The sequence below is a fragment of the Nicotiana tabacum genome, chromosome 11 (genome assembly GCF_000715075.1).
Source record: "Nicotiana tabacum cultivar K326 chromosome 11, ASM71507v2, whole genome shotgun sequence".
Lineage (NCBI taxonomy): Eukaryota > Viridiplantae > Streptophyta > Magnoliopsida > Solanales > Solanaceae > Nicotiana > Nicotiana tabacum.
The window spans coordinates 4579941-4594806 of record NC_134090.1 but is presented as its reverse complement, the minus strand read 5'-3'; the positions used below and the strand labels follow the sequence as shown (position 1 = coordinate 4594806).

Below are 14866 nucleotides of genomic sequence, written 5' to 3'. Positions count from 1 at the left end.
CTAACAAAGATAGTGCAGATCTTGTTGGTTATGCAGATGCAGGTTATTTATTTGATCCCCATAAAGCTAGATCTCAAACCGGGTACGTATTTACATGTGAAGGTACTATCATATCATGGCGCTCCACAAAATAATCTATTGTTGCTACTTCTTCAAATCATGCTGAAATAATAGTTATTCATGAAGCAAGTAGGGAATGCGTATGGTTGAGATCAATAATTTATTTTATTCGAGAAAAATGTGGTTTGGAATGTGAGAAAAGACTCACAATTTTATACGAAGACAATGCTGCATGCATAGCCCAATTGAAGGGAGGATTTATAAAAGGAGATAGAACGAAGCACATTTCACCAAAATTATTCTACACACACGATCTTCAGAAAAATGGTGACATTGATGTGCAACAAATCCGTTCAAGTGACAATCCGGCAGATTTATTCACCAAATCTTTACCAACTTCAACTTTTGAGAAGATGATATACAAGATTGGAATGCGGAGACTTAAATATTTGAAACAAGATTTTCATCAGGGGGAGTAAAATACGCGATGTACTCTTTTTTCCTTATTAAGGTTTTTTCCCACAGGGTTTTCCTTATAAGGTTTTTAATGAGGCAGTTAGCAATGCGTATTACTAAATATGTGTACTCTTTTTCCTTCACTAGGATTTTTTCCCACGGGGTTTTTCCTAGTAAGGTTTTAACGAGGCACATTATCTTTTAATGAACATCCAAGGGGGAGTGTTATGAATATATTATATTATGGATGTTCATTTAGTACTCCGTTGTAAATAAGCTTCCTGAAGAAGTTTATCCATATGAGACTCCGCCATAAATATGTTTATCTATTTAGTACTCTATTGGAAATAAGCCTCCTGAAGAAGCTTATCCTTTCGGTACTCCGCTATGGATAAATATTACCCATGATAGAAGATTATCTATATCTGGCACAACAGTTTAGAGCAGCAGCTTACACAGCAGCTTCCTTTCTTCTATAAATAACAGCTTGCAGTAGCAGCTTACACAACAGTTTCCTTTCTTCTATAAATAGAGGAGAATTCAGTTCATTATGTACAGAAGTTTGAAGTTTGAATAATATATCAGTTTCTCTCTATACTTGTCTTTACTTTACAGTCTTTATTTTATAACAGTTGTAACAATCCCATTTGCTCAATTAAACTCAACTCAAAAATAAATCAAATATATAATAATAATAATAATAATAATAATAATAATAATAATAATAATAATAATAATAATAATAATAATAATTGCAATTTACATATAAGATTGATGGAGCTATACTCAACCGAAAATTTTTCTTTTTCTTTTTTCTCCACTGTATGTCCAACCTCCATAGGGTTTTTGGTGTGGCCAAACTTCACCACTCTTTTCCCTCCAATCCTGCTTCTCTTTCCAATCCTTCCGTCTTCCTTGAGGTATACTTCTATTGCTAATTCAACTCTTATTTTCCTACCTTGTAATTTTTAGCTTCTCTATAAATTTAACTATTTGCTCTATGCATATTACATTCTTAAAACAATAATCTTTTATCTCCTAATGGCAAGAGGACCAGCAAGAAATCTCCTTTATCTATATTTATCCAAGAATAACAGTTCAAAGTTTAGATTTTTCTCAGTTTCCAGTAGATTCCTACATGCCCATTTCACAGAACCGAAAAAAATCCAAGATTTTCACATTTGTGGACACCCTTTACCAATCCCACCTCAATTTTCACCTTTATGGTTTAATCAATGGAAAAGGTTTGATCTTTTTAATTTTTATAGACACCCTTTTTCCACAGTGGTGGAAAATGAAGATAATGAATCAGAACTTTGTAATTTGGATGTGGAAGAGAATGAGTGTGAAATTGGAACATTAGGGTCTGAGAAAAGATTGAATTTTGTTCAAATAGCTAGTCGTGATCCGGTGGAAATATATAGGGAGCTTAGGGATGCTTCCAAGGGGGAAAAGCAAACGCGAGGCGATTGGGATACTTTGATTGAGATTTTTAGATGTTTTGCTAAGTCCGGATGGGCTTCAAATCAGGCTCTAGCTGTGTATATTGGGGCTGCATTCTTTCCTACAGCAGCACATAAGTTTCGTAACTTTTTCTTTAAGAAGTGTAAGGTTGATATCGCGAAGTACTTAGTGTCGCTTGGTCCGTGTATTGAAGCTGAGAAGTTTCTGTTTCCGATCTTTGTGGAGTTTTGCTTAGAGGAGTTTCCTGATGAGATAAAAAACTTCAGGAAAATGGTTGAGTCAGCGGATTTGACAAAACCTCATACTTGGTTTCCATTTGCCAGGGCGATGAAGCGCAAGATTATATATCATTGTGGTCCCACAAATAGTGGTAAAACATATAATGCATTGCAAAGGTTCATGGAAGCGAAGAAGGGAATTTATTGTAGTCCTCTAAGATTGTTGGCTATGGAGGTTTTCGATAAGGTGAATGGATTAGGAGTATATTGTAGTCTTCTTACAGGGCAGGAGAAGAAGCATGTCCCATTTTCTAATCATGTTGCTTGCACGGTTGAGATGGTTTCAACTGATGAGATGTATGATGTAGCAGTTATTGATGAAATCCAAATGATGGCGGACTCGCATAGAGGTTATGCATGGACAAGGGCTCTACTAGGGTTAAAGGCTGACGAGATACATGTTTGTGGAGATCCAAGTGTACTGGATATCGTTCGCAAAATCTGTTCTGAAACCGGGGATGAGTTGGTGGAACAACATTATGAGAGGTTTAAGCCGTTGGTTGTTGAAGCCAAGACTCTTTTAGGTGATCTGAAAAATGTGAGGTCAGGGGATTGTGTTGTTGCTTTTTCAAGGAGAGAAATATTTGAGGTAAAATTGGCGATTGAGAAGCATACTAATCACCGTTGTTGTGTAATATATGGTGCCTTACCACCAGAAACTCGAAGACAGCAAGCTACCTTGTTTAACGATCCGAACAATGAGTTTGATGTCTTGGTTGCCAGCGATGCAGTCGGAATGGGTTTAAACCTGAACATTCGAAGAATCATCTTCAACACCCTGTCAAAGTACAATGGTGACAAGATTGTTCCTGTTCCCTCGTCACAGGTGAAGCAGATTGCCGGAAGAGCTGGTCGAAGGGGAAGTCGCTATCCTGAAGGACTAACCACCACTTTACAGCTGGAGGATTTAGACTATTTAATCGAGTGTCTGAAGAAGCCATTTGACGAAGTTCACAAAGTTGGGCTCTTTCCTTTCTATGAGCAGGTTGAGTTATTTGCGGGGCAAATTCCAAACTCTACATTCTCCGAGCTGCTTGATAGGTTTGGTGAAAATTGCCGTTTGGATGGTTCTTATTTCTTGTGCCAGTATAACCACATAAAAAAGATAGCTAATATGCTGGAGAAAGTTCAAGGATTATCTCTTGAAGATCGTTTCAATTTTTGCTTTGCTCCTGTTAACATTAGAGACCCAAAAGCAATGTACCATCTTCTGAAGTTTGCGTCATCATATGCACAAGAGCTGCCTGTTAATATAGCAATGGGCATGCCAAAATGTTCTGCTCGTAATGATTCGGAGCTCTTGGATCTTGAGACTAGGCACCAAGTGTTGTCCATGTATATGTGGTTATCTAATCACTTTGAGAACGACAAATTTCCATATTTCAAAAAGGCTGAGGCAATGGCAACAGAGATTGCTGAGTTACTAGGTGAATCACTAGCAAATGCTCGTTGGAAACCCGAGTCAAGGAATTCCGGGAAACAGAAAGGCCAGGAAAAGGATGGTGGTAATGAAAGGCCAAGGTCAGTTGTTAAGTTCCACTGAATTCTTTTTTGTCCGTAATTGGTTATTTCTTTCTCGACTTTATTTGAGCAATTTAAATAATATACGCAAAATGATATCTAAATTATTCTGGACGAGTCAACTCATACCCCTCTTATGAATTGTTAAAGGCAATTATTACCTTCTCTCTTTTTTTTCCTGGTTTATTATAATCACCTCATTATCAGGAGATACTTCCAAAATCATGCAATTAGGTAGGTGATGTGATTGGCCATTCAAACTTTTTCATTTTACTTTTCATTCTCCACTGAAGTATTAAAATTTGTAGCTTTAATATCTGATTCTGTAACCTGGGCGTAGAAGTGACTTGGTCATTTTAATCTGTTTACTAATGGTTAATACGACTGATTCTAGAGGTAAAATGGTGTAGTACATTTTACTACAGGATGCTGACAGCAGTGTCCTGTTAAAACGGATAGCACAATAGTCATTCTAGCACTGGTATCGGAGAAGAACGTTAGTACTGGGTTTCTTATTCCTTGTACTCGATACCATGCTTGCAAGGACCAACACAATTTGTTGCTGTTAGGACCACCTTCTTCTAACTAGCATGAGGGGGAAGATGGCTGGGGGACCACAGAAATCGGGATCTTACTTGACACTAACAGAATCTTATTTGCATTGGAAGTATATTGCATGAAGAGATAATAGGTTGAGGAGGTGCATTAATGTCTTTGCTTAATCTTAGATCATTTCCAAAATATACTCCTCATATACAAGTCATTCACTGAAAGGCCTCTCGAGGTTTATGCCAATCTTTTGCTACTCAAACAATTTACAGGTAAAGTTATGTTTGTTGCATCCTTTGTTTATCTTATTACCTTATGCCACTATGTCAGCATTATACACATTTTACCTGCGAGAGCCAATCCTAAGATGTCAGGAATTTGCTTATTTATTTGATTCCATTTTCAGGAGAAGTCAGGAAACACCTTTGTCTCAACAGCAGAAGCTGGAGAAGGTTGCTGCATAATACTGCTAGTTTGGTGGTTCTTGTACCATAGACTTGTAGGGGCATTCGGCAAAGCAGATAGTCTTGTACAGCGCCCAGTTATAGTAGACTAGACGTAGAATATGACAAGCAAGAAGAGGCAAGCTTCGTCCAGATGTTATCGCGTTTAGGTCCTTGCAAGGATGCATTGTTATTTTTTTCGTAAATTCACATGTTAAGTCATGATGCATCGTGTTCATTAAAGGAATGAAAGATTCGGAACAGAGGGCCTCTGCCCCGTTTGTTGGCTACAATTGTACTAAACTGACTTGTTCAATCATTGACTACTGGAGTGAAGCTAATGGAGATTTAATGACTTAAAGAGTTTGTGATCCGAATACATAGAAGCTGTGTCAAAATCTAGCAACATCAGAATCGAGGGAAGGTGGAGGATTCTGATGCTTAGTGTGTTTATTTGTTAGGTGAGCTATACTTATGATGATCATTGGATGAACGTCTCATATGTTGTTGTACTGTGTATAACATGCATGTTTATTGTTCTGAGTTCTGAGGGAATTCTCTGAACTAATAAATTTCTGGCTCTGTGATAAAGAGTAATGACGACAAGCTTAGTTTTTCCTGTGTGGTATTGTCTTTGCTTTTACCTATTTTGGAATTTGATGTGTGTGAATCGGGAGGTTTTCAGGCAATGTAACATTGCAAACGCTTATACGTAGTTGATGTGGCTAGGAAGGTTACACCAAAAACGTATCAATTTACCATGGTTAAATGATTTAATGAGGTGACAATATTTTTCAATAAACCATGGTAAAGTGGTAGAAGTTCATGTGTTAAAACATGTTATGCACCTATTGAGTTGGTGTAAATATCTGGTGCAGGTAAATTTTTATAGGGTAGGAGATTATTTTGAAGCAAAAGTTATACAAGTTCAAGTGTTAACACGTTATATATCTATTAGTTTGTTATGAGCATCGCAACGCAAAAGTGATAAAAGTTCATTTGTTAACACATGTTAAATATCTATTAGTTTGGTATGAGCATTGGATTATTTTGAAGCAGAAGTGCGTCATGTTGCCACACAATAACAACTACGTCTCAATCTCAAACCAGTTTAACTCTATCATATTAATCTTTATACATTTAGTTAAGCGAGTCCTAAATCACCTCATTCCCTCACCTAACCAATTTCTTAACCCGAGCCACATTTCTCTTTTTTGTTGTAGATCTTGAAGGTAAGAAAGATAAATTTTTTTTAATTCCCCTCCCCTTTGATGGAGCTATGCTCCTTTAGTAACTCAACTATGTGAGCGACTCCCTCTTGTCAAATAAAAGTATTTGAAAGACTAATATTTATATATTTTCCTTATTAGAAGGCACTTCTTGGTTCTTGTACAAGCAAAAATGTCGGTTTGAAATAATTCCACAAGAGACATTTAGCTTGGGTAAAAACAAGAACGTATAATCATTTCATAATTCACCTCTTCCAAAGTATACCTAGATAAGTTTTAAATTGAGCCTAATAACCCCAATTATGAAAGAAAAATAACTGGATAATATAGTTTACCAGTCTTACTGATTTACTATATGCCTTATTGTGTCTGTAAAGAGTTTCTCCAATTTCACATTTTGTGCTGGGAACTTCAGATTCTCCTACTTTGGTGTGGAAAACTCAACAATCACAGCAAACTTGCTGATTAAATTACAGAAAAAGGTACAAACCAGAGACCTAAGTTGTGGTGCCATTTATGAGGGCATTCATTGTGGCACATCAATTTACAGTCTTCTCTGCTCTCTTCTTTTGATCCCAATACAAAAAATCCATCATTTTTCAAACTGATAACACTGGCAGGAAAAAGTGAATGGAAAATCTTATTACAGGTATCAAAACCCGATGCTCATTTCCTTAGCAAGGCACTACACTGAGCCATAATCTTTGAGGCCCTAGTAATTGCATCGGTCATGTAGAAGTTTTCCACAGCAGGATTGAATGGAGTTGAACTTACTTTTTGGCTGACCTCAGGTCTCAAAGAAGTTGAGAATGTGGCTGGTTGCCTCTCATCCAATTCTAGGAGATTTGGTGCCACTGTCCTAATTCGAGATCGGATTGCCCCTAGACTATCATAGGGTAATCCAATACCTGCGACCTCAGATAATGCTCTGATTATCTTCCAATCATCCCTGGAATCACCAACAGTAGGAACGGCTGGCAGTGTGATCTGAGCACATCCTTCTGTGTTTTCATATATTCCTTCTTTCTCTGTGAAAGCAGATGCCGGCAAAATCACATTGGCACGATATACACCACGATCACCATGATGACCTTGGTAAACCACAAAGGCATCATCTGGAAGTTTGTCCAAGTTTACATCATCAGCACCCATCAAATATACAAACTTTGCAGAATCAATGCATTTATCAGATTCAGGTACAAGTCCAAGATCAAGTGCGGCAGCTTGGGCAGCATTCAGCAGCAACACGTTTAGTCCGTTCCAGTCAGATCTCACAACATTATTGTTCTTTGCAATCGTGTCAACAGCAGCAAAGACAGCATCCTTATCCTCTCGGTCAAACACACCAGCCCCGACAATGATGACTGGGTTCTTGGCATTTTTAAGAGACGAGGAAAAGGGATGGCGGCCCTCAGCAATTTCAACTAGTGTTTGAGGGTCTGTTCCAAGATGTTGATGATCGTAGTTGAAATCAGCAGCAGCCCCAATATAACCCACCTTAGCATTATTTGCTCTAACTGTTTTGCGTATTCTGGCATTCACCATAGCAGCTTCCACCCTTGGCTGGAATTCAAGAAGTCAATCACCAAGAAAGGATGAGAATAATAGATATGCAGCTAGCTGAAGAGAATAAATAAATAAATGTGCAACATTGCCACAAAGAAAATCTAGGTACCCAAGTTACCCCCAAAAATTGCAACATTCAAGTACCATCATCCACACCTTCATTGGACTCAATGTCATAAAAGTTGCACCAGACTACACATCCAGCGAGGAAATAATTCAATGTTTTGGTGTTCCACATATTCTTCACACCTGCCCACTCTTTCCTCATCAAATAACTTAATGTAATAACGTACCGTCAGTTCCCCCTCCAGAAAATTAGGGTTCTAATTTTGCGTAATCATTTTCGACTTGTCAGCTTTCTTTGAACTCCTATACTCTTTTCTCTTAATTTCCTCCATTTTAACGTTATTTACATAGAATGTAAGAGAGTAGAGAGAGAGGGAGGGGAGAGAGAGAGAGAGAGAGAGAGAGAGAGAGAGAGAGAGAGAGAGAGAGAGAGAGAGAGAGAGAGAGAGAGAGAGAGAGAGAGAGAGAGAGAGAGAGAGAGAGAGAGAGAGAGAGAGAGAGAGTAGTTTCTCCAATCAGTGTAAAAATGAAAGCTGAAGGTTTCATCAATTGAAAGAATTTACGCACTTACCATGATAAGACTAATCTAAATTGAAAAAAGGCATTACCATGAGGTGTTTCTCTAAACTGGCTGCAGCTAAACCTTTTCTCTGATAAGAAAACAATTAAACTGGCTAAAGCTAAATCTATCCATCCCTCCCCCAAAAAACACCCTCGGATTCTTTTACTGTATCTGGACAAGTGTGCCGATTGGGAAAGGGGTAGGAGGCATGGATACAGGGACTGAATGAAAAATCATGGACTTTCTCCATCAGCTACAGACACATTTAAAATATCAGAACACTACCCTTGCGAACTTATAACCAACCAAATGTTTACAAAAACATTTACCTGGGATCCAACCAAGAGGAAAACATCTGCTTTCTCCAAGCCACTGATGCTGGTATTCATAATGTATCCAGAACGCAGGTCAGCGTTTGGATGCATGCCATTCCCTTCACAAAAGATATTGTTTGACCCCATTTTGTTCAAAAGATCTTTCAGTGCCATCATGGATTCAGCATCAGACAGCTTTCCTGCAACACCGACGATTTCCTCTGGCTTGATTTGATGCATGACTTCAGCAACAATAGCTAGGGCATCTCGCCAGCTAACTGCCTTAAATCGTCCATCAGCACCACGGATCATGGGGTCATTCAGCCTTTGCCTCTTCAGACCATCATAAAAGAATCGTGTTTTGTCTGATATCCATTCCTCGTTGATGTCCTGCGCCATTATGTGCAGCAACTCACTGTTTTAATTTACAATGGAAGGCAAAGGAGAAACCACAATAATAGAAACAATAATTCAGAATTCTACTATCACGACGGGGAAGACTTTCCTGTTAATACAGTTAAGATAATTATCAACGTCCAAGACTATGAAAGTTCAGAGGAAAAAAACACATAAAAGAGAAACCACCAAGGGATCCAATTCATATCAACACTGTATTCACAGTTAATACTGAATCTCATAATTATTCTTCCTATCACTGAAAGATGCATGCTTCTTGAATAGTTAAGCGCAGAAGAAAGGGTGAAATGGACATACTTGCACGGCTGCATTCCGCTGAATACATATGAGAAGGGTGGGGAAAAAGGAAGCTACAACTTTAGAGAAGTAAATCAGTTTTAGTCAATACGTCATTCAACCTCTATTGTGCTAGTTACACCTCCTAGCAAAGTGCAGCCTTTTCGCCTATGCTTTTCTTTTTCAAAACAAAATCTCTCACACTTATTAGCTTTGTAGCTAACAATAAGAGATTTAGTCACAGAAATTACCATTTGTTTTTTGTTTTCTTTTGAGATTGAGATTGAACACAAATGATCAATTTTAATTAAACCACGAAGAAAAAATGGCGGAGCCTCAGAAAACACTCAGCTTAAGCACAAGCATTGTGGAAACAAAAAAAAAATCAATTCAAACCGCCCTTACAGCTTGGCTACCCACACAAACTGAAAACTGGAAAAACATCCAACCAGAACAAAATGCAGGCATTCAAGACAAACAGGTGATTGCCATGAATAGGTGGAATAGTTGGGAACCCCACCCCCCCACCCACCCCAAACTTGGCAACTTTTGTTTAGTTCCCCCTTAAACTTCTCGTGGTCTTTAATACCCCCTTAACTTGGCAATTTGCTTTCCACAACCCCCCCTGAACGCTAATCCACGGGATTGTGACATTGTTTTTGTTCATGTAACATTTTTTGCAATAAAAAATATATGTTTTACCTTTTAAGTCCACCAACTATGTAAATCATCTTTTCGGGCCAAATCTGTTAAAAACAAAAAACTTGGAACAACATTCTTTTGACTATAATTTTTATTTGGCTAAGGATAATAATATTTTAATCAAGTTATTTTTACATATTTGGTCAGAAAAAGAAGAAATACACAGTTAGAACATATAATCGTTGCATCAAGAAAAATTAAAAAGGAATACATTGTTGGAACTCCATAAGCTAAAATAATATTTATGCTAAAAATAATAAAAATCTAACCAAATATTTTACGAATTTGGCCCGAAAAAGAATAATGCATAGTTAAAATAAATAGGCATTGCATGAAAAAAAATACACAGTTTTTTTGTTGTAGAAAATACACCACGAACTTCATTACTTTGGCTAAACCTTCTTTTTATTTGGCTAAAATAAATAAGCTTCGACTAACTTTTATAGATTTGGACCGGAAAAAAGAAAAGAAATACATAGTTGAAACAAAAATTCATTGTATCTAAAAAGAAAAGAACAGTTGGGATAAAATATGCAATGTATATTAAGAAGAAACAACAAGAAATACAATTGGAACAAAGAAATCATTATATTTGATCATCCTATTAAGCCTTGTATATACAAAGTAAGGCCTACAGATTGACTAAAAGATAAAAGGAAAAAGGAAAGATGAATCGCATAAGTGCACCTACAAAGCCAGGGTCATACAGGCTGCATGACAGGAGGTAACAAAAGTTGCAAGTTTAGGAAGATTTCGAACACATGTCATGATATGAGCAAAAAGAGTAAAGGGTATAATAAAGTGCAGTACCTCGTTTAATCGCGGTACAACACGCATGACCTCCGGACCTCTACTATCAATTCGAATGTTAGAACCAACGGCATCAGTCACATCAATGCTTTCTGTGCCCTTTAGCTCCCAATTTCTGGCTTTAAAGGCAAAAGGTTTTGAGGTAAGGGCTCCAACCGGACAAATATCAATCACATTCCCTGAAAGTTCACTTGTCATAAGTTTTTCAACATAAGTTCCAATTTCTTCTCCACTGCCACGACCTAACATTCCAAGGTCCTCTGTTCCAGCTACTTCTGTTGCGAACCTGACACACCTATTACACAAACAGCAAAAAATCAAGGATACTGTGCAAGAGATATAAAATGCACAAGCAAGTCTTTACTATTCCTCCTGTATCTAAAGCTTAAACCCACTAAATATTTGTTTTACTCAATCTCTCATGACGCCCCAAGGTTTTTTAAAGCTGTACCACCAAAGAGGAGGACAAATTTAGCAGTTATCAGCGGGAAGGAATAACTTAAAAGGGGCATAAGCACATTGGAGAAATGAAGAAACCAGTTTAAATTCTGTTGTAGGACAGTATATATTGCAAAATATGAATGTGACATTCCACGAATTACCCAGATTAGGAGAAAAATAAAAAAGACAGACTGGCAGTTTATGCTAGGCTACTGGCACTATACAAAAGTTTCTATATTCTTTTGAGAAATACTGGCAGTCTGGCACTATGCAAAAGTTCCTACAGGCTATAACACATCAATGTTCACTAGAATTACCATATCCATCTTAGTAGGCTACCTCCTCTTCATTACTTTTCATTTTTCGGGGAAGATATTAGCCTACCTCTCCTTCCAACCTTTCTTAATTAGAAATCACATATATAAGGGAGAACTTGCTAGTTTTTTCATGATTTTTGGGAACCATAAATAAAATACAATATTGACGGTTAGTTGTGTTGCATCAACAAGATATGTGTACGATTCAGGATGCGGGTGAACTTAACATCCAACATACATCTGTACCCTTTTTTTAAAATCTATTTTAAAACATGCACAAAGTACCTATACTCAAGTCACACCCGCTAGACCCAGGTACATCATGGCACACGAAGGATTCCATGTACCATAGACGGTTGGCATCTCACAAGTTACAAAATAGTTATTTTCCTGAAAGGAAAAAGTGGACACTTTTCATAGTCCGACCACATGGATAGACAGTTGGCATCTCACAAGTTACAAAATAGTTAATTTTTTTTAAAGGAAAAAGTTGACACTTCTCATAGTCCGACCACAGTGCCAGTCGAATCCACTTGCAACAATAGGTATCAAGTTTTGGTCCCATATGTCAAAGTTGATTTTAAACTTCACTTCCACAAAATAAATTGAACCACTCACATTTTATGTATGACAAATAACATTAGTAAAGGTAAGAATCACACAGACCTCGTACACTGGATGCACCGGGTCATCACAGTCTTTACCAATGGGCCCAAATTCTTGTCAACCACAGACCTCTTCATTTCAGTGAAACGCCCGCGGTCAGAGCCAAAGGCCATAGACTGATCCTGGAGATCACATTCTCCTCCCTGATCACAAATTGGACAATCCAGTGGATGATTCATAAGCAAAAACTCCATGACTCCTTCACGAGCCTTTTTGGCAATAGGTGTATCTGTCTTGATCTTCATTCCTGTAAGAGTAATCTCCAGATAAATTTGCAACAAGGAAAAGATGGAAAAGGAAACAATAATATGCCAATAATAGCTCAACACTAACTATGAATAGATCAGCCTTCGTGAAAATCATCAAAATGACTAGCAAAAACGGAGCAAAACCAAATGCACAACAGGTGAAGATGTTACTAAGCTAAAGAAAACCTTACCAACAGAAAAATATTAAAAAGTACCAGCTTTCCGTAGTTCTTCAAAGGGGAAAACTGAAGAAAATAAAGGGCCACAGAAACTTTGTTTTAACCAAAACTTAATTAATATTTCTAAATTACTGATCCAATGCATGTAATATTATCACTCAGAGCATACAGGCTCAAATGAACATATCATTAACCCATGATATATGATTTTGTTAGCTACAATTATAAGCTAAAAACACTCTATCTTTGTCATTTCTTTTTACTGGGATCAAAAGACGGTCTCTTTCAGTTGACCCTTGGTACAACTATATAATTGGACATATGGTGACCTACAGTTCATGAGTTTGATGCATATAAACAGCCTTTGGAGAACTACAATGGGAAGATTGCATAGGCACTTAATTAAGAGCACTATTTTTATTTTTATTTTCTTTCTAAAAAAAATTAATCCAATATCACCACTCAAAGAAAACACTCTCAAATGAACATTTGATCACCATTATCAACCCATATTGTCTGCTTTACTTAAGCACAAGTTATTAAGCTGGAAAGCTCTCTATTCACTTTTTTTCCTTATTGTTTTGCATGTCCAAATAGAACTGAATGGATATTGTGAATTGGCATAGCTGACCCAACAAATAAACGTATTACGTAAAAAGGCCTTTTTGAGAGCTTAAACAAACAATTATCAAAATGTGAATAGAAATCCAAAAGGGATGAATTATATACATTCACATAGTAAAGATTTGTTCACACTATTGGTGAATTTTAACATGTGATAGCAGATTAGTTACTATTTTTACCAGATTACCAATTACTCCCTCTGTCCCAATTTATGTGATACACTTTCTTTTTAATCTGTTTTTTGTGAAACAATCTCACTTTATAATGCTCATTTACAATCAGACAAGCGTCTCTGGCTTGTTTTAGATCACAACTTCAAAAGGCTTTCTTTTTTCTTGAGGTGTGTCCAGTCAAACACCATCACATAAAATGGGATGGAGGGAGTATTAAAAAAACGTTGTTTAGAGCCTAAACAAGAATTTGAAGCATCAAATGGGGCATCAAAATCCAAATACAGATCAATAAACTAATCAGTATTACCTGGAAGTGCAGGCATGGCACAAGAAGCAACAGGCTTAGGAGATTTCTCAACCTCAACAAGACACATCCGGCAATTCCCAGCAATACTTAGCCTGCTATGGTAACAAAACCTAGGGATATCAACTCCAGCAATTTCACAAGCTTGAAGTACAGTCATGCCCTTAGGGATTTTGACCGGGTACCCATCCACAAAGACCTCGATGACGTCATCCGGGTTAGGGAAATGAACTCGGGCCCCACCAACCGGGCTCCGATCTGACGGTACGGGTGCTGGTGCCGTTGCGGCGGCGGCATCGGCGTTGTTGAGTTCCGGTGTGGAGACGATGGTGCGGAGTACGGAATTGGTCGGGTTACGGAAGATTCTAGAAGATCGTAGGGCTCGAGAAGCGAGTAACCCTAATCCCATTGTGAGAGATAGATATCTTCTTCAGTTGTGTTGTGAAATGGAAATGAAGAGAGTATTTGGAGTGTGGAGAGCAGATGTGCTACGTTTGGTTTCAACGGAGCAGGGAAATTTGTGGGAATGGAGTTCGGGTCGGTTCTCAAGAGCATTGGGCTTCTGCATTTTGGGCTTTGAGTAAAGTGGCCCATTAATAGATGGGCTTAAGAGTGAACAGTAGAGGAAAGTGCACAGTTAGCCACTAATTAGAGATGTCTTTACTTTTTAGCCACTGTTTAAAATATATTTACTTTTTAGCCAGTGCTTAATAATTTTTTATCCGCCCGAACAAAAATACCCCTATGCTAGACATGGGTAATGTGTAAATATTAAGGACATGGTGTCCTTAACTTCATGAATGCTGTGTAAATATTAAGGACAAAGTGTCATGTATTTGCACCTTCCGTTGTTAAACTTTAGGACATCACGTCATTAACTTTATATGTGCAGTGTAAATATTAAGGACATAATGTCCTTAACTTGTATTTGCACCTTCTGTTGTTAAACTTTAGGACCTCATATCCTTAACTTCATATGTGCAGTGTAAATATTAAGGACATGGTGTCCTTAACTTCATATGTGTAGTGTAAATGTTAAGGACATGGTGTCCTTAACTTCATGTGTGTAGTGTAAATGTTAATGACATAGTGTCCTTAACTTTATGAGTGTTGTGTAAATATCAAGGACAAAGTGTCCTGTATTTGCATCTTCCGTTGTTAAACTTTAGAATATCATGTCCTTAACTTCATATGTGCAGTG

At 37.5% G+C, this 14866-nt stretch overlaps 2 protein-coding genes across 2 annotated transcripts; one reads left to right on the top strand and one right to left on the bottom strand.

Moving 5' to 3' along the window:
* Positions 1-1290: 1290 nt before the first annotated feature.
* On the top strand, positions 1291-5390 carry LOC107808650 (DExH-box ATP-dependent RNA helicase DExH18, mitochondrial-like). The gene is made up of 2 exons (XM_016633185.2): positions 1291-3779; positions 4735-5390. Exons 1-2 carry the CDS (start codon positions 1558-1560, stop codon positions 4790-4792), a joined length of 2280 nt encoding a protein of 759 aa, XP_016488671.1. The 5' UTR covers positions 1291-1557; the 3' UTR covers positions 4793-5390.
* Positions 5391-6447: 1057 nt separating this feature from the next.
* LOC107808648 (NADH dehydrogenase [ubiquinone] iron-sulfur protein 1, mitochondrial) lies at positions 6448-14180 on the bottom strand. Its single transcript, XM_075224707.1, has 5 exons — positions 13669-14180; positions 12138-12384; positions 10714-11008; positions 8524-8898; positions 6448-7563 (listed from the first exon to the last, which is right to left on the bottom strand). The coding sequence occupies exons 1-5, from the start codon at positions 14072-14074 to the stop codon at positions 6667-6669; spliced, it is 2220 nt and encodes a 739-aa protein (XP_075080808.1). The 5' UTR covers positions 14075-14180; the 3' UTR covers positions 6448-6666.
* Positions 14181-14866: the final 686 nt, after the last annotated feature.